The following is a 27,098-nucleotide window of genomic DNA, read 5'->3' as shown; positions in this document are numbered from 1 at the left end:
CTTAAAAAAAATTATTGAATGACAAAGCTGAGATGTAATACTAAGATAAATCAAATTGAGATGGATTTCAATGCAAGCAATTATATGCATATCATGATTTCATGACATCATATCACATCATATGATGTGAAGCTTAACTTTTTCCGTGCTGAGGTGGCATTTAGCACAAGATTTGTATTTGGTCTCATTGTCAGTTGTGCAGCAGGCTAAATATGGAGACTCAAGAAAGCTTTGAATGCATTATTGTCCTACCTGATCATACTCCGAGTCAGACCCCAGACTCTCCCGTACACTGCGGAGTGCTCCGTCGATGGCCTCCTGGGTTCTGTATCCAGTCCTCTTAGCCACATACGTCTGCAGGCTGACTCCCTTCCTCAGTACAACCTGGCCACAGGAATAACGACAACATTGTTTTAGACTTTTTTTGTTTACAGACGTTGACAGTGTTAATTTCAAAACCCTAAACTTTGTGCACAAGGAACAAAGACATTTATCTGGTATAGATATCAGCATCAGGAAAGCACATCCTGCTGTGTTTTACCTATTAGATAACTTAATTCAAAACTTGAAACTTACTAAAGTCAGGTTGCACATTCACAGTACCATCTAGAAATCAAAGGCATTATATATCACTACCAATATCCCTATCATTACTGATGCTAACACAGAAATGAGAGCAAAAAGTAAGCCCCACCCCCTTGACTGTTGGTGTAGGTGGGTCTCCCTCCTGGAAGTCCTTTGGCAGAGGCACACAGAACTCAAACACATCCTTGCAGGAACCGGCAAGCTTGTCAGACGCCCCAGTTTTCGACATCAACTGTGACAGGAAGACCAAGAACTCATTTTAAAAATGTTGACTAAATATTACATATCACACAGTCACTGCTAGTTCAATTTCATCTCTAATTCAGTTATGCCACCTTTTCTTATGTGTGCTAATATCACATATACTAGTGGTGAACACAACAATTTTGTATTCAGTTTTTGAAGCAGTCACGTTATATGCTACATTGTCAGAAGACCAGAGAGGTTATGTCATTTTGTGGTCTCTATTGACCATAGAGAGGAAAAACTAACAGCACAACAGTTTTATCACTCTCAGTTTCATAATATATAACATCTACTAACATAATTCCACCAGAGTACATAATTCCGCCACACTAAAAAGATATGTCCAAACAGATCTGCGACCAAACGTCCCCCAGTATAATGTACTCCTGTATATCTAAACTGCGTATATCTGAGAATGCTGCACAAGAGATCTCTCAAAGCCACTTTTCTCAAAGTGGCAGATTTATATAATTAATGTTAATGGAGGTTAAACACCAACATCATTGTGACTAAAAAAAGGTTTCAACATGTGAGATGATACTTACAGCAGTGAGGCCAGGTTGATACATGACATCCTCCATGCCCGCTTCCTCCTTGTAGCGCTTGAGGCTATCAAACATCGATGGAGAAAGTTCCGGTTCGCCACAATCAATCACATTCCTCTGCACACAGACCCAGTTTTCTGATAAGGAAAAGAAAGCAAGAACAGAAGTCAGGAGAATCTTTCAGTGCATTTCTTTGTTTAATGTGCACCAATTGCAATGATCAGTGAGTCTCATGATATACTACATCACCTGGAGTTTGCAAAGAATATTGATTCGCGTGTGATCTGTTATCTTAAAAACCGTGGCAACATTATCTCCTCCCATATACAACATGTAAGAGTATGATTTAATACATTGTTATCAAAATAGCCCTTGCAATGACAGAACAATATTCTGAATACATGTACATAAGAGTTCACAAAAGAGTATACAAAAAAGGATATATCAAGACACAACATTATAAATGACCTGCAGTAAACTTGTGCTCGATGAAACCGTCCTTTTCCCCCACGGTTTCGGGAAGGACGCATGTGTCGCTGGGACAGTCTTCTGGGAATTCCTTCACGTCGTTCCTACGCCCACTCCCCCAAGGAGCCTTGGCATACCCAATGAAGTAGACCCGGTAGTCATCGCTTTCAGTTGGCCCAACAAAGTTGTACACTACATCAACAGTCTACATGGCATGAAGAAGAAAAAATTAGTTGAAAAAAACTGTAAATTCGTTCATTATCACAACATTATCCCGGTACAGACGAGAAGGCTGAGGTGGTTTGGTCACGTCATAAGACGACCCCCACAAACACTAGTGTACAAAGCCTACAGCCAGGAGTTCGCCACCCCCAGACCCCGGGGAAGACCACCGAAGAGATGGAAAGACCAAATTGTGAAGGACACGGGCTTAAACAGTCGGGAAGCAGAGGCTAGGGCAAGGGACAGGACTACATGGAGGATCCTCCTGGAAAGCAAGGGGCCAGGTTCTGGCCTGAGCACGTAGGCAGGCAGGCATCCCGGACCAAGGCAACTCTCTCCCTCCAGACGACACGGTCCGCCATTAGTGCTTTAGGTCTTCAGCCCTCACCACTACGTCCCCAGCAAGTTATCCTTTCAATTTTCCTTCTGTTACATTATTTGGGCAATATACAACTATGACATATATTTTGTATAATCATACAGCTTTATAAGAACTTCCAGTCTTAAAACAAGACCACTCTGCTTAGATACTGCTCTGCAGACACACTGTCTGCTTTAAAGTCTATAATTGGATGAGCTCAAAATCAGGATATCATAAACGATAAAACACAATGCATTGTAGTCTAGGGTACTAAGCTCCCTTACATGATCATAGTCCAGTCCTTGCATATCCAGGCTCTGCTGCACACTAGTCTTTGCCTCCCTGACCATTTCACTATTCAAGTAACCAGTTCTCCTGGTCACATAGGTGTGTAGAGTAGCTCCCTTCTTCAGCACAACCTGGTAAAGATGGTCATATGGAAGATAAAGCATTATCATCTTACACTCACTACATTTCAATATAGCAAGCTTTTATCAAGAGCTACACGTAGTAAATGTTACACTGAGTCACTATAAAGTAATTAGCAACTAACAAGATTGACTCTACACTATTAGGCTGTGTAATGCCATTAGCTTCTGAATCAGCAAATATTGTTTTTCAACTTGTTTAGCTTCCACTGTCCTGGAAACGTGATACTGACCTGAATAAAAGTATAACATTATAGCTTAGTAGGTTTTGCATGTAGCACCGGTAAGTGATAGGAACATAATAATTCCAAAAGATGCATTAGTAAAACTTTAAGTGACTTATTCACGATACAGCCAAAGTTCTGAAGGTGTACTGTCATTTAAGAATAGACCACTGTAATGACACCATCGTCTGCATATATATTGGGTTATCTAGTTATCAATAAGTAGTCCACTGTGTTTTGCTGCTGCAGTGGTCTGGACACTCTGCAGCCACAATCATTATTGGGTAATCTAGACATCATTAATTACAAGTGGCGGCTGCAAAAGACCTCAGACCTACCCCATCTTCAGTGGGAGCGGGTGGTTCCCCATCGTTTAGACTGTCAGGGACGGGTACACAGAGCTCAAACATGTCGTTGCAGACACCAATGTCTGCTTCGTAAGTGCTTGTCTTTGCTGTGTACTGAAATGAAGTAAAGAAAAATTAATAAACAACATGTACACATGTGTTGCATCGTAGATAACCAGGCAATGATAAGCAACATCACTTATGGATCACAAGGTCATGGGTTCAAATCCCAGCATCAGAGCTTGCAACCCCAACATGACAAATATTATCTGTTAGCCATGTTTCACCTAGAAGCAAAAAACTTTTCTGATAAAACAAATTCAGAATATAACTTGCTCTGTATATGATGGCTTTGAATGGCTTTTGATTGATGAATGTTTTGATGCAAATAATTTTCTCAGAGTAGACTTAAAAATTTTCCGAATACCCAACAACATGAAATATCAACAGAAAATTGGTTGTGAATTATTGTCCATGGTCAGCACATCTAACACACAGCTATCCTGGCTACCATCCTCCGTATGTACCGCTGGCTCTCCCCTTTTGAAAGGTGAAATAGAGAGGAAAAAGGGAGAACTAGCGGTAACAACAGAGGATGGTACGAAGGCTAACACACAACTGTTACTGTATTACGTACACTAGTGGGACCAGGCACCACTACTCCTGCTGTTGCCTTAGCCTCGTTGCTGCCTTCGAAGTATCTCCTGATGGCCCTGTGCATGGAGGGGGTGAGCTCAGGATGACCACAGTCAAACACCTGTCTCTCCACACAAACCCAGTTTTCTGTAAGAAATAAAGACATTCAAACAATTTCTAAAATAGGTCCAGGAACGTCAAACTGTCTTTGCCAATAGGCAGCAATGTACATGGTGTGTACATGATGAAATACTTGATGTACATGACTGGTTTAAACATGATTGCACAAACGATATAAGAGGCCTTTTCATTCCAGACACTTGCTGGGTCGATATTTATGTTACAGTGTACTAGGAGCCTGCAAAGTTGGTGTGTTACATTGGTTAACCAATATAGAAACTAAGGTACAAAATATGCGTTGACCTACCAACAGCAAACTTGTGCTCGATGAATCCTTCGTTTTCGCTGACAACCTCTGGCAGGAAGCATGTGTCACTAGGGCAGGTTGAAGGGATGTCGACCACTCCCTCCCCTAGTCCGTTGCCCCAGGGAGCCTTGGCATATCCAGCAAAGAAAACCCCATAGCCCTGGTTTTCAGTCGGCCCAGTATAAGTGTAGACCACGTCAACACTCTGCAAAAACAAGCATTTTGAAATGATTCAAAGAAGATAACAACAGGACTGTCCTTGGTGCTGAACTAACCATTATGTAGATACCTTATGCTTTTAAATGAACTTGTTGTGTTATTTTCATGTGAGTAGAGACAATTAAAGACTCAAGCATGATTAAAGATGACAACAGGACTGTCCTTGGTGCTGAACTAACCATTAGTTGGATGCCTTATGCTTTTAGATGAACTTGTGTTATTTTAATGTGAGTAGAGACGATTCGAAACTCAAACATGATTAAAGATGACATCAGGACTTTCCTTGGTGCTGAATTAACTATTATGTAGATGGCTTACAAGTCCTTTTAGATTAACCTTTTGTGTTCTTTTGATGTGCATAGAGACAATTAAAGACTCAAGCATGATTAAAGATGACAACAGGACTGTCCTTGGTGCTGAACTAACCATTAGTTGGATGCCTTATGCTTTTAGATGAACTTGTGTTATTTTAATGTGAGTAGAGACGATTCGAAACTCAAACATGATTAAAGATGACGTCAGGGCTGTCCTTGGCGCTGAACTAACTGTCATGTAAATGTCTGTAATTGTAGATAAACTTGTCATATTCTTTTAATCATTGGTATACATGTTATCTTCCAATACATGTAAATTCTTTTGAGATATAATTGAGATACAGGGCTATCACAGAATAACAAGAAATTGAATGATGTGTAGCTTTTTTCTATCATTATGTTTTGCACTCAAACATTACTACTGACAGTTACTTCAATCAACATTTTGTCAATCTACCACTTTGAAATGCAACACAAAATAATTACTATTGGTTTCAGGTTACAGGATTTTTAAGTGTGATGTTACCTGGTCATATTGCAGCCCATGCCTGTTCAAGCTGTGCCGTAAAGTCTCCAAGGCTTCACTGATGGCTGCCTGTGTCCTGTAGCCGACCCTCCTTGTCACATACGCCTGCAGAGACGCTCCCTTCTTTACATAAACCTGCACACAAAAAACGAAACATAATCAACAATGATCTTTAACTGCTAATTATCTTCCATTAACATTAATTCTCCAGGTTACATAAATCCGCCTCATTGAAAAACAGTGGGTTTGAGAGATTTCTAGTGTAGCACCATCCAGGTATGCACAGTTTAGATATACAGGAGTGCATTATACTGGGGGACGTTGGGTTGGAGATTTGTTTGGACGTATCTTTTCAGGGTGGCACAATTATGTACTGGTGGGAGTATGTTGGTAGATGTTACCTTCTTTGATAGAAGCAAAACTAATCTTCCAAGTTGCAGATTTAAAAAAAAGTGATATCAGTTGAAAGATCTTAAATTTATTGGTACATATCCATGAAAGAGTGACATAAATCCATGCATACATCAAACACCAGGTTGTTGTTTTTTCACTCCTCAGTTATACACCCATAGAAAATTCTAGTCTTGAGAATTAAAAACAGACATAACTCTTAACTTTCCTTATAATAAGTGCAAGTTATTGGGAATAACTAAATGTTGAAAACGCGACAAAAGGAAAAATGACCTGTTTGTTAGAGGGAACAGGAGGCTCATCCTGTGGCCAGTCCTTGGGCAGAGGGACACAGAACTCAAACACATCGTTGCAGATTCCAATGGCGCGGTCACGCTGCACAGTTGCCGACAATGTAACCTACAGGAATAACAAAGGTAAGAAAAGAGTTAAGTTAAACTTGTCCTGTCCTGAACTTAAGGCCTGCGGTGGCACCCATCCCCGATTCAAAAAACCCATGGGCCAAAAAACTTAATATTATATATTCTAAGAAGCAAGGAGCACCTTAGAATGTATATCCAATAGAGCAAGATATAGAGTTAAAAAAAGCTTAAGTCTTAAATATCAAGACCTCAAAAATAACTAACAGTAGTTTTGACCAAGCATTGGCTTTGAAGTTTAAAGTTCTTAAGTTTGCAAAGATATGTTCTGCTTGTATGTCATTGTTTTCTACACTATCGTTTCATCTGTGAACTCAAATATACCACAAACTATTGACTAACACTGTGCCATGAGTTCTAAATGCTATTAGGGACCAAAAAATGGAAATAAAAAGATGCTGAAATCTTTATTGTAGTGACATGTACTAACACTGTCTAGCACATTTGTGTAATAACTCCATACTTTGAGCTTTTTAAAACCGTGCAAAAACATACCATACGATGATCCCCTTAGTTTCGCGAGCCTACAAAAACCCCAGCAACGATTTTCAGTGAGTTCTCACATTACAACGAAGTCATACTTTTGCATGATGGACGTCGCTATACATTGTGATAGTGTTGTTTGAATTAATCATGTATATAAATAACTAAATAAATTGACTTTAAAAATCCAATTTTCGGGGCCCAAATATTGCTTGGGTTGCCTAATATTTACAGTAGGACTTACAGAGGTAATTCCAGGGTACACAAAGGTAGCCTCTTTTCCTGCATCATTCTCGCCGCTGAAGTATCCCCTTATGGTTTTGAAGGTAGCCAGGGACGGTTCAGGATGTCCACACCTTCTCACATCCTCCTTAATACACACCCAGTTTTCTGAAATACAATTACATGCACTTAGTCTATTAAATCTCCATTTATCTAGTTAGTCAGTGGACTGTCAATCACAATTAAGGTACAGTTTTTCAAATATAACAGTTATGGTGATCACAGCATTGAGCACTGTGATATTACTGACTACAAAAAACATTAAGTTATGTATCAGTCACCAATATATATGTAATATCTATTCTTAAGTATATTTCAAGACAGAAATGACATTATGAATATAAAGACAGCAGTACAATATACCTATCAAAGAGACAAAGCCCTTTAAGCTAATGATAGGTAACTTTGTACCAATTAGGACAGAGAAATGGACTGACCAGTTTCAAACTTGTGCTCCACGAATCCCTCCTTCTCCCCCACAGTCTCTGGGAGGAAGCAGGTGTCACTGGGACAGCTGGACGGGAAGTCGACCACACCCTTCCCCAGACCGTTTCCCCACGGAGCCTTGGCATACCCGGCAAAGAACACCTGGTGGTCCTGAGACTCAGTCGGCCCGGCCCAGGTGTAGACCACATCAACTGTCTGCAAGGTTCAACAAAAGTGTCAACCTGATGTGACACACCATCCAGCTTTTTACAGTTTAGTATACAAGCTGTGTAAGATCAAACTGATACAATTCATCCACACACACATACTAGGATGTAGCCTACTCTTATTCAATGTAGGTTTTTTAAGTGTGGTCAAGACAAGGTGGCTCTCCTCAAACATGGAACACTTGGCTTAACATCTCCTCCCAAGAAATGTTACTCTTTCAAGTTGGGTGAAAGTCGAGTGAGCAAATACAACCAAAATTAAAAATCTTAATCTCCATGTCCACCAAAGACCAAGTAGTCTGCCTTAGGCTTCACAAATCTTCACTAATGTGAAGCTAACATCACTTGCAATGTTGAGCTTGCATTGCACAATGTTTTCCTTACCTGATCATACTCGAGACCAGTTTTGTCTAGCCTGCTCTTGACAGAGTACAAGGCTTCACTGATTGTCTCCTGGTCCCTGAATCCTGTCCTTCTAGTCACATAAGTCTGTAGACTGGCACCCTTCTTGATTATCACCTGAAGAGAACAATATCATGACACTGTCAGTTGATAGTTATAAGATACAGGTCAGTTATTGTAAAACTCTATAATTATGATTTTAGCAAAGCTTCAGGAGCGAGCTTAATAGTATACTTTACGCCCGATTTGCAAGAATTCCCAGAATTCCACAGGAATTTCTACAATCCGTCCGCGCAAACCCTGGGGAACGCCCGCCTGCCACTCTATACCTTGTTAGTAGGCCTGGCATGCCCGCACGCAGGTCAATGACAGATGACCTACTAACGTGGTGTCAAATTTCGTACTGTTGGGAGTGTGTCAGTATTCTTTGAAAAGGGTTTTCACCCTACCCCAGGTGATCTATTTTCACAAAAACGTGTTGAACATCATGCCTTCCACCAAAAAACCTCTGTGGACACCAAAACTTGAAGATCCAGGCAAATATAGAAAGGCAAAGTTTTTTAGCAGAACGATAAAGAACCTGGTTACCGCTTGGGCAGTCTACACTGAACGCTTTACGTGGAGGGGTGTGGTGTCGGAAGAAAACGACAGTAGCTCTGACAGAGCTAGAACAACAACCAAAACGATCATAGGAGCCCCAGCAAACCGAATTTCTAAACCTCTGGCCTAAAGATTCTCACTCCGCCTATCCAAAAATGGCAGAGAAAGACACTACACCGGGAGTGTGCTCGGCCTTTCGATATCTGCCTGGAACTCATCAGGTTATACTTATAGTGCCTATTTATATCTGCTTGGCAGACGCATTTCTGATTTTTAAGTGAACAAATATATTATTTTTGAACAAATATTATGGCAGAACTTAGAGTACTACGTAGGTACTTGCCTTACACTGAAGTAAGATCAACCCAGGCACCTTCGCTATGGCAATAATTTTTAATTGCCACACTTATTTGATTTGCAATTTACAGGAAGAAGCTGCATTTTGAAAATTTATCTATAATGATATGCAGCAATGTTGTCATTATACAATATGAAGAAGTGGGGCACAAAACAGTACATACTGCCTTGTCCGTTGGAGAAGGCGGCTCCCCTTCCTGCATGTCCTTCGGCAGTGGAACACAGAACTCGAAGCTGACCGGGCAGGAGGTCCCATTATGGGTCAACTGTAATCCAGTAAAAGGCAAACATTAATTCAGAGAACTTTTTACACACGTGCTATTGTAGCACTTGTGTAATACGACACATGCACATACATTATAATCATAAAGCTTATTTTTTTGCTATTTTCATATTCAATGTTCTTTTGGTAAATGACAATTTTGTAGACACTGTGGTAGTACATATAACCAGTTGCACATGGCTTTGCCTTTCAGTCTACTCAAATTGTATTGACAATAGACATAATAAGACTGTGTGAACTAGTTGTAAATGCTAAGTATCAGCTGTATATATGATCACAGACTACAGACTAAAGTTTGCAGATTTAAGAAAAACTTTTACTAATTCTAATTGCTCATATACTTAGTAATACATGTTCCACTATTCATAAGTATCACAATATTGCAACTGAAAATTCTGAATTATTGGAAAATGCTACTACTTTTGGAACGACTTGATTTCCAACCATACCTAATAACATGACAATAGTACTCACGGTAAGGATTCCAGGGACAATAAGCTCTGCAGTCTTTCCTGCCTCATTTTTGCCCTTGAAGTAGTTCCTGATGAGGGTGAAGCGAGACGGGTCGACCTGGGGACGGCAATCAATCACATCCTTCTGCACACAAACCCAGTTTTCTGAAATACAAATCTTGAATTAAAAAACATGACAACAGTTCTGTCCTTGGTGCTGAACTAACTACACTACAAAACAAACACTTCTGTACACAAACCCAGTTTCCTGAAATACAAATTTTGAATTAAAAAAACATGACAACAGTTCTGTCCTTGGTGCTGAAATAACTACACTACAAAACAAACACTTCTGTACACAAACCCAGTTCCCTGAAATACAAATTTTGAATTAAAAAACATGACAACAGTTCTGTCCTTGGTGCTGAACTAACTACACTACAAAACAAACACTTCTGTACACAAACCCAGTTTCCTGAAATACAAATTTTGAATTAAAAAAACATGACAACAGTTCTGTCCTTGGTGCTGAAATAACTACACTACAAAAACACACACTTCTGCACACGAACCCAGTTCCCTGAAATACAAATCTTGAATTTAAGAGCATGACAACAGTGCTGTCCTTGGTGCTGAACTAACTACACTACAGAAACAAACACTTCTGCACACAAACCCAGTTCCCTGAAATACAAATTTTGAATTTAAGAACATGAGAACAGTGCGACATCCTTGGTGCTGAGCTAAATGTACTACAAAAACCACCATTTCATGTGCAACAATTGGATTGTGCAGGTTTGAATTACATTATGATTTATTTTACAGATTACAAACTATCAATTTGACATGCTTTCAGTATCAGTTGAGGGGTTACATTGTACTTATTAGTAAAGTAATTTTCAGTAACACAGAGCACTAACATTTCATCCCAAAGATAATAAAATGTAGTTGGCATCATTCTTAGCTAAAATAAATCATTCATCACTTTACACAATAGCTGAGAGCATCTTAGCTACTAGATAGAACAGTATTATTGTTACACTACATGTACACTTATCATATTGAAAATTATAACATCTGAACTTTTACTTTACTTCCACTGCAGCAGATACAACAGAGCAAACAAGATGCTTGATTTGACTGACCAGCATCAAATTTGTGCTCAATGAAGCCGTCCTCTTCACCAAGAACCTCTGGTAGGAAACAGTTATTATTTGGGCAGTCGTCAGGGAAGGCCACCACTCCCTCTCCCAGTCCATTACCCCACGGTGCCTTGGCATAGCCCGCAAAGAACACTTGGTAGTCCTGGTCTTCACTCGGTCCGTGGTATGAGTACACCACATCAACAGTCTGGTGTGGTTTTGCAGAAAGGAGGTGGCAAGAAGGAAAACATTTAGATTATTCAACCAGGAAAATGTTCTCATGCAAAATTAGTCACTATACAATGTATATTCTATAGATTGTATGTTTAACTGTGCAATCTATATTCATATGACAATTGGGAAGAACCTTTATTTTTATCACCCTTCTCAGAAATAGATGTAAAGTGAAAAATAGTATTATGACTTAAAATTGATGATAGATTTAGGATATGATATAGCCATGCCTACTTATATCATATAATAGACACCCAGATCCATGTACAGTCAAACCTGTCTATAGCGGTCACTCAAGGGACTGGCCAAAACTGACCGCTAAGGACAGGTGGCCGCTATGGAGAAAATGTTGATTAATTGACCACGAGTGACACATGTTTTCAGTACCCACTGAGATACATTTATTCACCGTACAGTACACATGTAAACATTACATAGGTAAGGCACATTTTAGAAATTCGATTGTTGTTCTTTTACTTCTATTATGGGCTTGAAAAAAGAATATTGTATCTGCCAACTCCAAAATCCATGGCTTGTTCGAGCTTCATGTCTGAACAGACCAGCATCGCCATACTCTACTCTTGATCCTTCGCGACTGCTTCGCTGCCAGCACACGCGTCACCAACGAGTTTTAATCATATGAAACAAAGTCCTTCGCAGAAAAATGCTACCTAGTTAGTTAAGAACAAAATATATGTTGCTCAGTTGCCACTTACTGTTCGTTTTCGACCGTTTTCAAACATAAAATCGTGGCGACAATTTTCCTTGTCTGTTGTTGTTTGCTTGTCATGATCGGCTTCTACCATTATGCTAATAGGGTAATGAGAGGAAGGTCGCCCTTTTGAGGGCTTTTTTCTTTTCAGAAAATTGCAACAGCCCAAATTTTACATCATAGTAATGTTATCCATATTTAGTTTTAAGCTTTTGGTTAACTAATTATCCTCAGTGATAGTTTGCAGCAAAATAAATTTAACACACTATACCTCCGCAACAGTGGTGTCTTCCGATGACCTTTATGCTGCTCCGCCATTTTGAAAATCGTGTTTGGGCACATTTTCGGATGAATTCCCGGGGAAAACGGAAATATTGGGCCGACGTTGAAACAATTCGCGAACTTGGCGCATCAGATACATGTGCGGGTTGTATTTTCCAAAAACTACCGTAACCTTTGCCCAGTCCAAATGCACAGAAATAGTCAAATATGCTACGATGTACAAACGCAAGCCATGTGAAGAAATACTTCAGTTCGCGTCAAACCATGGATAATCTAACAAAGATAAAACATTCTTGTTTTCTTTATTATTATCCTGTCAAGTTGAGTTCACATAAACTTGATAACTGCATAAAAAAATGAAGATTTTGAACCCGGCGTGCGGTGGCGATGTGGCTTCCACCGCCGCACATTGACCGTTATCGGCAGTGTTACTGTACTCGCGGGACCGAAAATCGTCTGGCCGCGACCGCGTTGGACAGGTGGCCGCTATAGCCTAATTATTAATGCTTATGTCAATGGGAAAAATCCAAGGGACCGACAAAAAGTGACCACTATGGGCAGGTGGCCGCTATGCAAAGGTGACCGCTAATACAGGTTTGACTGTACTTATGATACATGTTTTACATTTCATTTCTAGTCAACAGGAGACTATCTTCACCTGATCATAGTCCAGTCCATATGTATTCAAGTCCCTCCGTGTTTTCATCAGAGCATAGTTGATGGCAGACTGGGTTCTCCTGTCACTTGTCTTTGTGACGTATGTTTGCAGAGTGGCTCCCTTCTTAATGTAAACCTGAATATAAGATTGTAATGGATTAAAGGTGAGTTGGACTGGTATTGTATGGTATGTGGGGCCTGACAGAAAAAAACAACAACTAACATTTAGTTGTTTTAGTCATGACATCTTACTGTGATTATGGTATACAATGTACATTTTCTGTTGAAGGAATATTTATTGTTCTACATGTCTGGTGTTCTAATTTTTGCCTGTAACGTTACCACTAGTATCAAAGAAATAAGTACAGAATCTGATATGGATCTGCTGCCTTGTCTCAACTATATTTACAACGTCCATAACCATAAGGACATATGCACCAAATCAATGCTTTACTACAAGTAAAATGTTAAGTAGCTGTTAAACATTTCATTTGATATTTTCCAACAGTACTGATATACAGATTACATGTAAGTTGGTGCATTAAAAGATCCTAGAATGAAATAGTGGCTGTCATTAAATATGTATGCTACGGATGAGAAACAACACAGAGAAAAGGTTGCCCACCCTGTCATCTTTAGGAGCTGGAGGGTCTCCCTTCACGTCTCCTGGCACAGGCACACAGAACTCATACACATTTTTGCAGATACCAGCAGCAATGTCAGCCTCTGATGTTTTCGATGTGTACTGTGAAATCCGTCGTTGGAAAAAAAATAAAAATACAGGGTTAACCTATAGCCTATGAAAATTGTTTGTCATAAAATGATTATACATGTACCAAATAATCATGACTCGGGAGTACAACATGTACTTAAAAAATAATTTAAACCCTCTCCCTGCTGTCTAACCCCATAAAGCCTAATACAAATTTGGTTGCCAAACGGCTACTTCAGCTAGGAGAAGGTTGATTGCCATACAGAGAAACAATGATTAGAATAAAGACAACACTATATCCTTGAAACAGACTTATAGAATTAGAAATTGATCTGAATGGCCGCAATGTGCATCAAGTTATCGATGATAAAAATCATTCCTGTGACATTTGGTATAGAATATAATTATATACACTTAATTTTGATTACTAGAAGGATATGAACTTCTCTCTGTCAGCAATAAACAACAAGCAGTTCGGGAGAACAATCTTTTCTTGCTACACCCTGAAACAAGGATGAACGATGATGATGACTAGATATTGCCAAACTTAACAATAATGCAGAGCTACCATTTTTCAACAACTTACAGTGGTGACTCCGGGAAGGATTACTTCAGCCTTCAGCCCTGCTGCGTTGCTGCCGCTGAAGTACTTCCTGATGTACTTGAACTTAGACGAAGAGAAGTCCGGCTCACTGCAGTCAGTCATGACTTCCTTCACACAAACCCAGTTTTCTGAAGAAAAAAAAATATTCATACTTGTACTGCATATGAGTCTCATAATCTAAGTAAAGTTTTCAGCTATTCTAGGCATTGCCTTTACATATCAAGCTGTCGGGACCAAGCATTTGAATACAAAATGCAGAGCAGTTTTGTGACACACATGCGGTGAACAGTCGAATGTTATCAAATAGCAGGTCATGGACAATACAGTTGTTGTTATACAATCATCTATTTAGCAATCTTCTTTGGCTGTAATGCATTAAATTTACAAGGAAATAAAGACAATGATAATCCTTCTCTATTTCATCATTTTCACAACCACACATTAACCAAAACAACAAACACTAACTGACCAACATCAAACTTGTGCTCAAACATGTTTTTGTGCTCCGCCACGATTTCTGGGAGGAAGCAGGTGTTACTCGGGCAGTCAGTCGGTGTCGCCATGACTCCGTTTCCAAGTCCCTCACCCCACGGTGCTTTGGCATACCCCACATAGAACACTTTGTGGTCGTGGGCTTCAGTTGGGCCATCGAACGAGTAGACAACATCAACAGTCTACACAAAACAAGGTAAAACATGTTACTTTACATCATAAACCACCCATGCCATTGACAGGTGCATAATATATTGTACTCGTGTCTCCATGACGATGGGAAGACAACATTGTACTTCCAGCTTGTGCTATGGATCAAATAAGCTTTAAGCTGTGCTTCACTCTAGAGGATGCCTGCTTTTAGGTGTTTTTTCCATTGAAGATGCAGAATAAATGCTTAAGGCAAATAGAGTTAGAATTTGTCAGTGTTTAAAAACTGCAATTACAAAGACTCTTATTCCCTCTTGTATTCAACTTCAATGTAAAGTATTGTAAAACAGTATTGGCAAAATATCACATGATCGCAAAGTCCGAAACATAAAATTTAAAGAAAGTTCCACATCATCAGGCATTACAATGTAAAATAGCTGAAGTTCTGAACAACATGTACCTCATCATATTCATAAGCATGTCTGTGAAGACAGTCATGAACGTGGTGCAGAGCAGAGTCTATCGCTGTCTGTGTTTCATAGCCAGTCCTCTTTGACACGTATGTTTGTAGCTTTGCACCTGTCTTCAGATAAACCTGCACACAAGACAGAAAGAACGGAAGGACTGTAAATGAAATATTCCATGAGTCTAAATTCTTAATAAAGGGCTAGCCAATAAAAGATTGTTGTGAGAACAATCAAGAGTTTGTGTATGTGATATGTTTACTTTTCAAATTTTTGCATAAAAGTTTTCAGCAACTGTACAATCATTCTGTATTGTCATACCTTTTCTCATTTATATACAAATCTGGACTGTGTATTACTAAAACCCCTTTCCACTACAGGCTGCAATCTCTCAGCAACTGCTGAATGACCCCAAAAAAGGCCAAGATCGCTCAACCAATTTTCCGAAAGGTTTTCTGGTCTTTGTTGTCTTTTAAATCCAACTTTAACATCATATACATCATATTCCAATCATAAAACCAAGGGTCACAGAAAGCCAATTTTGGTTGCTCAACGGTGGCTCTGGGATTGCTGTCTAATCTACACGTAGAAAGGGGGCCCAAGAGGAGATCACACAGTGTCATGACTCAAAACCGGGACTGTTAAAAAACATACCCCATCCACAGTGGGAGCAGGCAGGTCGTTAAACTCTTCAGGCAGAGGCACACAGAACTCAAAGGTATCGTCGCACTCAAAAGCGGCGGCTGCTTTCCATCCTGTCTTCGCTGTCATCTGCAAATCAAAGTAAAGATCTCTCAATGATTAAATGAAACTTGCATTAGTTACTTATGTTCATTGTGTGTGAAACATTCTGTTTTTAATTTGCCTCATTTTTTTTAGATATAATGAACTATAGATGGAATACACAAAGAACAATGACTGAGACTCCAGCTGACTACTGGGTATATTGTTGACTTCATAAAACTGACATTAATATTTTGTCAATTTTTTAAATAGCTCAAGTCCAGTGAACTTAATCTGGAGTGATGAGTACAATACTAGTATATAGATTTATTCTTTTAACAAATTTGGCCTATCAAAATAGCAGACATGATTATGAGGTTCAACATGCATTTGTACATATCCTCATTACTGTTCAATAAGAATCATAATGACATTTGGGTGGTACTTACAGTTTTGATACCGGGCTGCATGAATTTATCTGTTTTCTTTCCTGCCTTGTTGCCACCACTGAGGTACTTCCTGATGCTCTCAAAGATCGAGGGGGAAAGCTCTGGAGGCCCGCAGTGAATCACATTCCTCTTCACACACACCCAGTTTTCTGAAACACCAAAAAATGTGTATTTAAAAGATGATAATATTCCAAATCATACAAATGAAACAAGTTTAAGATAGAACACTTTAAAACATAGTTTTACCCTTTTAATTGCTACAGACCTTTTACACAGGTAAGGATTACAAAACATTATACAATCAAGTAAGTTACTTTTATGGGATGGTCTTTTATCAAATTATGTTGACTTTGAACTAGTGTATGATGTAATACAATAATGCAAAATAACCTAAAATCCTTGGCTTTCCTTTGAAACCTATTTTCAATGATTTTACCTTATCTGAAGGTTTGATTTGCAAAATATCATCCCTAGATGTCTATGAATGGTCTAGAAAGCATCTTTGTGACTAACCAACATCAAAGCTGTGTTCCAACATGCTGTGGGCCTTCTTGGTTTCTGGGACGAAGCAGCTGTCACTTGGACAGCTAGAGGGGATGTCCTCAACTTTCTGTCTCTGTCCATTTCCCCAAGGCGCCATGGCGTACCCGGCATAGAACACCTCGTACCTTTTGTCTTCATTTGGTCCACCGTAAGTGTAGACTACATCGACGGTCTGCAATTAACATCATAGCTCAGATTGAATCTATGTTCTGTGGGTCAGCTTTGTGGAAAATGAAATGCATACAAAAAGCCTTTCAACTGTTTCTTCATGACGGGAAATAATCACTGCCTCTGGGTGTTATGCCACCTACAGTCAAGCTGTAACGGTTACATGTACACTTACAACATGATTCATCAACTAAACGCAAATCAACTTCCATGCTTGTCAATAATTGACTGATCCCATAGCCCAACCTATCTAGATGTAAAAACATAACAATGCTGATGTTAACTGTCTGCAACCATGATTCTTTTATTGATATAGTACTGCTGAATAGATGTTGATAGACTTTCAGCTGTAATGTGTATTTCTATTGGCAAAGTAAAATGTGACACCTACACAATGCATCGTAACTACAGTATAATATTCTTTTGGACGTGCAATTCATGTATATCTTTTACACATTCACCAAGTGCCCTACCTGATCATATTCCAGGTTATGCTTGTCCAGGCTCTTGCGTACTTTCTTCAGAGCTTTACCGATGGCCTTCTGGGTTCTGTACCCTGTTGTTCTGGTCACATAGGTCTGAAGACTGCCCTTCTTGATGTAAGCCTGGCCATGATAAATCAGGTGGATTTAGCTTTGCAATTCATTACATTGCCATTGAATGTATCGCACAAATGCAGTTATTCAGCACCAAGGAGACGGGTAGCAGCGTCGGTGTGAATGGGATTCAGCACCAAGGACAGGGATGGCAGTGTCGGTGTGAATGTCATTCAGCATCAAGGACAGGGATGGCAGTGTCGGTGTGAATGTCATTCAGCACCAAGGACAGGAGTGCCCATGTCAGGGTGAATGTCATTCAGCACCAAGGACAGGGATGGCAGCGTCAATGTGAATGTCATTCAGCATCAAGGACAGGGATGGCAACGTCATTGTGCATGTCATTCAGCACCAAGGACAGAGATGGCTGTGTCAGTGTGAATGTCATTCAGCACCAAGGACAGGGATAGCAGTGTCAGTGTGAATGTCATTCAGCACCAAGGACAGGGACGGCAGTGTGAGTGTGAATGTCATTCAGCACCAAGGACAGGGATGGTAATGTCGGTGTGAATGTCACTCAGCACCAGGGATGGGAATGGGTGTTAGTGTGGTAGTTACACATTGCCACACAATTACCTTGGATGCATGATTGTGGTATCTTCAAGTACCACACTCCCTCTCAGAATTGCACTGTGACAATGTAGATTATTCATAGACCATGTGCCTTTTTGTGTTTTAAGATTTGAAATACACATGACTTTGTAATACATGTATTCTAATTTTACATCTAATCTACATTGCTGTAAAAGTTCAAATACAATGTTTGACATTAAAAACATCTGGTCTACAAATGTCAGGAAAATTAAAGTACACACCCCTTCGACATCTTCAGTTGGAGCTGAAGGAGCATCTCCTTCCAAGAATGACTTTGGCACAGGCACACAGAACTCAAACAAGTCCCTGCAGATCCCAGCAGCCTTTTCATCATCATTTGTCAGACATGTCAGCTGCAGGGGAAAAGAAAGAAAAGAAAAAGAGTTGTCTTATTTTTGCTTGATGCCCAGCTTTGATTAGGCAAACATGCTTGTGATAACATAATATATATATTTATCATAATCGTTTGGAAAGAAGTAAATAGGCCGTGGATATCATACTAGACAGGAATTTGTATAGAATGTGTTACTCTAATAGTAGTTGTCTATATCTTACAACAAAGCTTTTTGCTACCAATTTATTTTACAATTGTGTCACAAGTTCTCTTTTTTTGTTATACTGATTATACTGGGTTTTTTTTGTAGTCTGGGCCCAACTGAAAATCAATTTGCCCGAATTGAATAGGCCACCAGGCTGTCTGAAAATTAAACAAAATTAATAGATAAAATAAATGAATAAACTGTTTCGTCTTTCCTGTACTTACAGTACTGAGACCAGGGTAGATGATATCTGCTGTCAGCTCATTCTCATTTTTGCCGCTGAAGTAGTCCCTGATGGGTTTGCCCATGGAGGGGGTGAGCTGGGGTTGACCACAGTCCGTCACATTCCTCTGCACACAAACCCAGTATTCTGAAATAAATAAATTCAGACGATAATCTTTCTTGATAGTCACCGAATCTTCATCAGCTTGCAACATGTTTAGACTGCATTTTCCAATATCTAAATAGTATATATCATTATAGATCACTGTAATGAAAGCTAAGACACAACATCAAACTACAATCATTATGGTGGAAATAAATATATTCCATTTGCTATATTCTACTGACTTGAGTGTACAATAAAACATTCACCAATTTGAAAGCTCTATACTGGAATTTAGTTTCTTGTCAGATTGTCCCTGATCATTATAGGATCAAATGGTGAGATATCTTCTTGGGAACTGCTTAGCCCTTGTTTTTCTAAAACATCTTCCTCATTGTCTTCTTTGAAATGGAGTGTTTAAAATATAAATCCATCTAGAAATCAGGCAGTAATTCTAGATATCAAGTTGAAAAGTTAGTCCATTTTTGATATGCAAATTGGCAAATACAACTGGTACAAAAACATTGAGTACATCTAGTAATGTAATGAATGCTAACTCAAAGAAATATGTATCAAGTGGAACAAAATAACTAACCAGAGTTAAACTTGTGTTCAGCGAACCCCTTTCTTTCTGCAAGAATCTCTGGAAGGTAACAGGTATCACTGGGACAGGTGTCTGGGAAAGTCATTGGCGTATTTCCAAGTCCGTCTCCCCAAGGAGCCTTGGCGTACCCAACGAAGAAGATCTGATAGTCCTCCGATTCAGTCGGTCCAGCATAGGAGTAAACAACATCAACGGTCTGGATGGTATCATAAAAGAGGTGTAAGAAAAGACATTTCTTTTCAAACACGAAAATTGATTTGGTATATTTAGATTGCAAATTTGTCAAGAAGTAAACTTATACAATTAATTACTACTTGACACAATTAATGACATATCAAATTCTAAAGTTGACATTCTGCTAAGTAGATCTACAACCATTATGATTGCTGTACTACTAGCTGTATCCAGATAGAATTATGAAAGAAAGAAAGCAAAATTCCAGCATTATGATTTTCTGTGATACAACAGCTGCAGTGAATAAATGGCAAATGCATCTTTAGTCATATAAGCTGTTATCAATTCATAGATACAGTCAAACCTGTCTATAGCGGTCACTCAAGGGACTGGCCAAAACTGGCCGCTAAGGACAGGTGGCCGCTATGGAGAAAATGTCGATTAATTGACCACGAGTGACACATGTTTTCAGTACCCACTGAGATACATTTATTCACCGTACAGTACACATGTAAACAGGTAAGGCACATTTTAGAAGTTCGATTGTTGTTCTTTTACTCCTAGTTAGTTAAGAACAAAATACATGTTGCTCAGTTGTCACTTACTGTTTGTTTTCGACCGTTTTCAAACATAAAATCGTGGCGACAATTTTCCTTAGTCTCTTGTTGTGGCTTGTGTTGATCAGCATGTACCATTATGCTAATAGGGTTCTCAGAAGAAGGTCGTTCTTTTGAGGGCTTTTTGTCTTTTCAGAAAATTGCAACAGCCCAAATTTTACATCTTAGTAATATTATTCACATTCATTTTGAACCTTTTGGTTTAGTAGTTATCCTCAGTGATACTTCGCAGCAAAATAAATTTAGTATATTATACCTCCGTAACAGTGGTGTCTTCCGTTGACCTTTATGCTGCTACCCAGTTTGTATCAGCGCCATTTTGAAAATTGCGCGAAACACGTTTTGAGCACAATTTGAATGAATTCCCGGTGAAAACGGAATTTGGACCGGCATTCAAACATTTCACGAACTTACCGCATCAGGTACATGTGTGGGCTGTATTTTCCAAAAAGCTGCCGTAATATTTGTCCAGTCGAAATGCACAGAAATGGTCAATTTTACCACGATGTACAAACGCAAGCCCTGTGAAGAAAACTATAACTTGACTTCGCGTCAAATCATGGATTTTCTAACAAAGATAAAACATTCTGGTTTTCTTTATTATGATCCTATCCAGTTGAGTCCACATAAATTTGATAACTGCGTGAAAAAATGAAGATTTTGAACCCGGCGTGCGGTGGCGATGCGGCTTCTACCGGCACGCCGTGACCGTTATCGGCAGTGTTACTGTACTCGCGGGACCGAAAATCGTCTGGCCGCGACCGCGTTGGACAGGTGGCCGCTATAGCCGAATTCTTAATGCTTATGTCAATGGGAAAAATCCAAGGGACCGACAAAAAGTGACCACTATGGGCAAATGGCCGCTATGCAAAGGTGACCGCTAATACAGGTTTGACTGTACACAATCATGATTATGGAAAATTAAAATAATGAAATGCAAGATGAAGTAAATAGGTTAGATTAGTAAAGTCCCTTACCTGATCATACCCAAGTTGCTCCCTATTCATTCTTCTGTGTACATCCTTAAGGCCTTCTTCAATTGCCTCCTGGGTTCTGTATCCTGCCCGTGATGTCACAAAGGTCTGTAGGCTTGCTCCCTCCTTGATATAAACCTGGAGATATCAAGATTCGGAATGGTCATATCTTGAATTAATCTGTAGCTTATAACATTAAGGCTTAGGTTTGATGTACAACCTAATATAATTATTCAAGACACAGGTCACTTTAAATATGTACAATCATATGAGTTTGGAAACATTCGATCTAAGTACACTATCCAATCAACATTGAACTTAAATATTCTTATAACAAAAAAGTTATAACAGAAAAATCTAAAGGATTCTAATTGAAATACAAGACTGAAAGTAAAGTAGACTTTCAAATTCCTTGTGTCATCAAAATTCAAAACAAACGGAGAAAGAAGAATCTTTAATAGTAAAATTTTAATTAATATGATGTAATCCTGTTTTTAATAGTAAAATTTTCAATATGATGGAAAGAAAGTTCTGTAGGTACCCCTTGTTCAGTTGGAGCAGGAATGGTCTCCTCTGTGAAGTCCTCTGGCAGAGGCACACAGAACTCGTAGATATCTCTGCAGAGCTGCGCAGCTGCCTCAAGCTCCGTAGTGTTAGCTATGTACTGTAGTTAGAAAAAGAACGAAAAAACACTTATGAGAAGTACAATGTGCAATGCAAAACCAATGTACATAGACAGAAAATAGTTGACCCATTTAAAACCCTTTGCATCTGAGGCCATTTCTACAACATCAAATCTACCTAATACATTTCTTTGACTTAAGTGCCATGATTGAAATAAATATCATAAAGAATAATTTTGTCAACAAAATGTCTAGTTCAAATTCTTTTGGTACTACAGTCAAAATTGCCCAAGAAGACCACTCAGGGGACCAATAATGTCTGGTCTGTGTAGACAGGTGGTAACTCTAGACAGAATTCTTATCATAATAAATGGAATTCTTATTATAACAAATGTTAGCGTCAATGCGGAAAACTATCTATTGGCCAGGTGATCCTTATGTAGAGGTGATGACTTGTACAGGTAAACATGACTTTGTACAATGTATATTCAGTATTTCTAGCACCCAGTATCACTTACAGTAGTGATCCCAGGGAGGATGATATCTGCCTTCTTGCCCGCATCATTACTGCCGTTGAAGTACCTCCTGATGGCCTTGTACATGGACGGGGAGAGCTCAGGCTCTCTGCAGTGGATCACATTCCTCTTCACGCAAACCCAGTTCTCTAGATAAAGAAAGAAAGAAACAATTGAATCAAAATCATTTGTAAATTGTAGTCACTGTAGAGTATGATATATGTTATGTAAGGAACCATATGATTATTTCAGAAGCATAAGCTCAGAGAAAGTGATGGAAGGAATGAGTAATACATGCCAGCTGTTTTGACTTTATTTATCTAATAATATTTATCTATTGGTTTGGCATGAACATGTTACATGGACAGCCAGGGTTGCCTTGGGTGAGAAAAAAGGCACTTTCTGGAGGAAAGCAGGTTGCAAATTCTTGATTGAAAAAATAATTTGAACATTAAATGTTAGTCTAAGAAGTCATATTGGATTACATGTACATTCTAGGTTCTTTCACTTTAATTTTGAATATTTCAAAATGTTCAACTCTAGATCTTGTCATCATTGCGCAAAAATCTGACCATTCACTAACCAGCGTCAAACTTGTGTTCCAAGAACGGTCCATGTGTGTTTAGTACTTCTGGGAGGAAGCAGTTTTTGTTGGGACAGCTGGGTGGGAATTCCTCGACCACAGTTGCCATGCCATCTCCCCAAGGAGCCTTGGGATACCCAGCAAAGAAGATCTGGTAATCCCGGTCTTCCACCAGGCCCGCAAAGTTGTAGAACACATTAACGGTCTGCATGGTGAAAGAGAGGATATTGAGAAATACTCGAAAAAATATTTTGTTTAAATCATGTATACAAAAATTCCTCATGGAAATTCTACCATCTTAAGCTACAGTGGGATGTTCTAAAGAACACAACAAGATGTTATTCCAATTGAACAAAATAAGAAGAGGGCAAAATATTCATGTTTCATGTTAGTTGATAATGGCAATTGGAATCAAATCTCAAATATTTGCTTCAGACTAGATTGTGATGTTGTGATTATTTGACAACCACTTATATGTCCATGTCATTTGTCAGTAGTTAACATAAATGTACATTCAGCATAAAACACCTGTTACATTTTGCAGTATTCACATTTTGCACTTTGCATAATTAATTCCTGTATCAAACTTCCAAGTGAATTATTCCTTAACAAAACAATCAAGCCTTAGTTGTTTATGATCACAAGGTAGAATTTTTAACATGTCCTGCAGAGAGAGCTAATAAAATGGTTTTATTTGTTGCAATAATTGTTTTCCTACCTGGTCATTGGGAAGTCCCTTTTTGTCCAGGCTCTTGCGACTTTGTCCTAGAGCATCATTGATTGACTCTTGGGTGGCAAATCCTGATTTTCTGTTGACGTATGCATGGAGGTTTTCTCCACTCTTTATGTAAACCTACACAGAAAAAAAACAAAACGTTTTTGTCATGACACAATGCAAATACTCATCTAGGATAACACATACATTTGAATTAAACAGTCTGACCCTTAACTCAGCATATTCTATATACCATAATATCATCACATTATCATCTTAAATTTTGAACCATGAAGACATGATGATACAATTGTTGATAAAATGTCTTATAATACAGTGTAAACACTTAATTTCAAACTCAAAAGGATGTTGTTTATTGTTTTTTTTGTCTTACAAGAACATTGCCTGTATTCTATTTACTGCCATTAAACTCTGTGTTGGACATCAAGCATCTTTACTTAGACTTGAATCAATCATAAATCATAAATCAAGCATCGGTGTTCATTTTATCTCCAGGTAAAATGTGACCTTGGCACTGCAGCAGAATTTCTGTTTTTTTATCTTCTGACCTGGATGTGCTATGGTTACAATGAAAAAGTTTAAGACATAGCAAACATATATGAAAATACTAGACATACATTTGTAGTACCCTTCTATTGTGGTCAAGTCTTGACTGTGCATAATTAATAGGCAAACCCCACCTTTTTACTCAAGGGTGCAGGAGGCTCTCCATACTGCAGTTTCCTCGGTAAGGGGACACAGAATTCAAAGACATCCCTGCATATACCAGCCTCCCTCTCAGCCTGTGATGTTCTGACTATGTACTGAAAATTGACAATTACGGCATTTGTAACTTCTTTGTACGATTCACACTCACTACGGTAAGTTACATGTGTGTGTGTGTGTGGGGGGGGGTTAGGAAAAAAATTGATGTTAGCGTGGATGGCATCCATACAATGAAGTCAGTGGCCTTAGTGCAAATTAAATAGCAGATAATTTTCTCTGTCAACTTTCCTGGGCTTTACTTCTTTCATTTCTGAGGTATTTCTCGTGGAATGATTCATGTTTGTAGCTTTTGAAATCTAAATTGGGAGGGTTTGCATCTTTTCAATGGTCTTGCCTTGTTTGGTTTTGAAACATGGCCAGTCATGAGAAATGGATCCCTTCCACTATCATTGCTAAATATTGAATATGCTCTGGAAGATATCCACAGTCAAAATTAAGTCAAATTGATCCTAAAGAGTCGAGCAACACTTTGCAATGAACCCAAAATGACATATTTGACCTTACAGGCATTTACATTGTTTGGAGACCTCTCCAGAAAGACAACAGAGTGCATACTTGTAGTTCAGTAATGGAGATCACCAATAAATAAACAAGCAAACTTTGTAACATTTACTCACAGTGGTCACACCAGGTAGGATGATCCCTTCTGTTATTCCTGCCTCGTTGTTACCTTCGAAATAACTCCTGACGGCTCGGAAGGTGTATGGATCCAGTTCAGGCTCGCCACAGTTGTACACCTTACTCTGATAACAAACCCAGTTCTCTGCAAATGTAGAAAAGACAATGAGACTGGAGCAATACTAGTATACACATACCATGCAACTTTGTGTAATGTCTCCTCCTTATAATTATAGTTTACAGTGCTATATTAGTACAGCATGTATACCTCAAACCTCAGATATATTGTTTCCTTGTTTCATTTGCCTTCTCTCTAGGTTTAGTTTCTATCTATTACCATTCTGTCAAACAAATCATCTGACATTCTCTCTATGCATGATACTACATGTACATGTAAATCCACTTAAAGAGAAATGTTTTAGGTTATTGTAAAATCTTGATTGTTGTTAGTGGATATTCAAAGCATTTGATAATTTCTATGTTTAAAAAGACCAGACTGGACATGGATTTTGACTAACTGGCTGTAAACTCGTGCTTTTGAGAGTCTGAAACAGCTTTGGGTACAAAGCAGGCGTTGCCCGGACAGTCCTCTGGGAAAGCCATCAGTCCCTTGCCGAGTCCGTCACTCCAGTTGGCATCAGCGTATCCAGCAAAGAACACCTGGTAATCCTCAGCCTCAGCTGGTCCAGTGTATGTGTACGCCACGTCTACACTCTGTAGGATATCAATCAATCAATCAATCAATCAATCAATTAATTATAGCTTTTATTTATACTGGAAGTGCCCTTAGCTGTTCTTCCCAGAAGTCCAGTTTGGTGGTGAGGGTGTCACACTCATAGGGACAAAGATAATAAATAATTACAAAAATAGATAAACAAATACCTAATATAATCATAACAACGTGTCCTATATCACAGTCTCATCATATAGAGCAATATAGAGCATTTTCACACATGATGATGCAATCACTTTGTCCCCGCCATGTTGGTGTCCTATTTGCATTTCAATGAATAAGAGGTCGAGCATTTTGGAACATTTAAAGGTTTTTTGACCCTCTAAAATAACCACTATCAAAATGCTGTGCATGCTTGAGTCACAATCCACTGAGATGTAAAAAGGGACACCAACATGGCTGTCAGCACCTGCCTGCTACATGAACATCGATATGGAAACACTCTATACAGGAATAATGCTATTGTTATGTAAAAAGCTTTCTTGACACATTTAGAATACCTCAGCAATAGGGGTGGATACCGGTTCGCTGGACCTGATTCAGACCTTTATAACATCTAAGAACCGAGTCCCAAAAACCTGAAAGCCAAAAACCTGAGTCCAAAAAAACCTGAACAAAGTACAAAATTTTAATATAATTTCTATTTTGTTCGATAAAAAGTGTTTTGAGTCTCCCCTTTGACAAAAAAGGCATTTAAAGTAAGTGCAACATTCAAATATCAAACACTGGTTTATTTTGAAAGTCTTCTCACCAAGAAACTTTTATAGTTGTGCGTGTCAGTATTAATTGTCTATGCATAGTATTGGTCTAGTAAAACAAAACATCAACAGGATCAGGTCCAGGTTTAGGTCCGGACCTGAACCTAAATCTCTGGACCTAA

The 27,098-nt window shown here is 38.9% G+C and overlaps 1 protein-coding gene across 1 annotated transcript in view; it reads right to left on the bottom strand.

The window, feature by feature from the left end:
* The window catches only part of LOC136441379 (uncharacterized), a 53,355-nt gene that overhangs the window by 762 nt on the left and 25,495 nt on the right, over positions 1-27,098 (bottom strand). The window contains exons 28-63 of the mRNA XM_066437643.1: positions 26,004-26,199; positions 25,485-25,630; positions 24,783-24,905; positions 24,085-24,219; positions 23,367-23,571; positions 22,787-22,932; positions 22,187-22,309; positions 21,649-21,783; positions 19,872-20,076; positions 19,176-19,321; positions 18,634-18,765; positions 17,696-17,827; positions 17,025-17,226; positions 16,512-16,660; positions 15,994-16,110; positions 15,336-15,470; positions 14,703-14,907; positions 14,216-14,361; positions 13,543-13,662; positions 12,919-13,053; positions 11,036-11,240; positions 9,913-10,055; positions 9,320-9,421; positions 8,181-8,315; positions 7,581-7,785; positions 7,106-7,251; positions 6,233-6,358; positions 5,549-5,683; positions 4,490-4,694; positions 4,064-4,209; positions 3,418-3,540; positions 2,712-2,846; positions 1,845-2,049; positions 1,377-1,513; positions 695-817; positions 253-384 (exon numbers count right to left, since the gene is read on the bottom strand). Coding sequence (XP_066293740.1) covers positions 253-384; positions 695-817; positions 1,377-1,513; positions 1,845-2,049; positions 2,712-2,846; positions 3,418-3,540; positions 4,064-4,209; positions 4,490-4,694; positions 5,549-5,683; positions 6,233-6,358; positions 7,106-7,251; positions 7,581-7,785; positions 8,181-8,315; positions 9,320-9,421; positions 9,913-10,055; positions 11,036-11,240; positions 12,919-13,053; positions 13,543-13,662; positions 14,216-14,361; positions 14,703-14,907; positions 15,336-15,470; positions 15,994-16,110; positions 16,512-16,660; positions 17,025-17,226; positions 17,696-17,827; positions 18,634-18,765; positions 19,176-19,321; positions 19,872-20,076; positions 21,649-21,783; positions 22,187-22,309; positions 22,787-22,932; positions 23,367-23,571; positions 24,085-24,219; positions 24,783-24,905; positions 25,485-25,630; positions 26,004-26,199 — 5,436 coding nt within the window. The remainder of the gene's footprint in view (positions 1-252; positions 385-694; positions 818-1,376; positions 1,514-1,844; positions 2,050-2,711; positions 2,847-3,417; positions 3,541-4,063; positions 4,210-4,489; positions 4,695-5,548; positions 5,684-6,232; positions 6,359-7,105; positions 7,252-7,580; positions 7,786-8,180; positions 8,316-9,319; positions 9,422-9,912; positions 10,056-11,035; positions 11,241-12,918; positions 13,054-13,542; positions 13,663-14,215; positions 14,362-14,702; positions 14,908-15,335; positions 15,471-15,993; positions 16,111-16,511; positions 16,661-17,024; positions 17,227-17,695; positions 17,828-18,633; positions 18,766-19,175; positions 19,322-19,871; positions 20,077-21,648; positions 21,784-22,186; positions 22,310-22,786; positions 22,933-23,366; positions 23,572-24,084; positions 24,220-24,782; positions 24,906-25,484; positions 25,631-26,003; positions 26,200-27,098) is intronic.

The sequence above is a fragment of the Branchiostoma lanceolatum genome, chromosome 9 (genome assembly GCF_035083965.1).
Source record: "Branchiostoma lanceolatum isolate klBraLanc5 chromosome 9, klBraLanc5.hap2, whole genome shotgun sequence".
NCBI classification, from domain to species: Eukaryota; Metazoa; Chordata; class Leptocardii; order Amphioxiformes; family Branchiostomatidae; genus Branchiostoma; species Branchiostoma lanceolatum.
The sequence above is the reverse complement of the archived record's forward strand: the minus strand, read 5'-3'. Positions and strand labels throughout refer to the sequence as shown.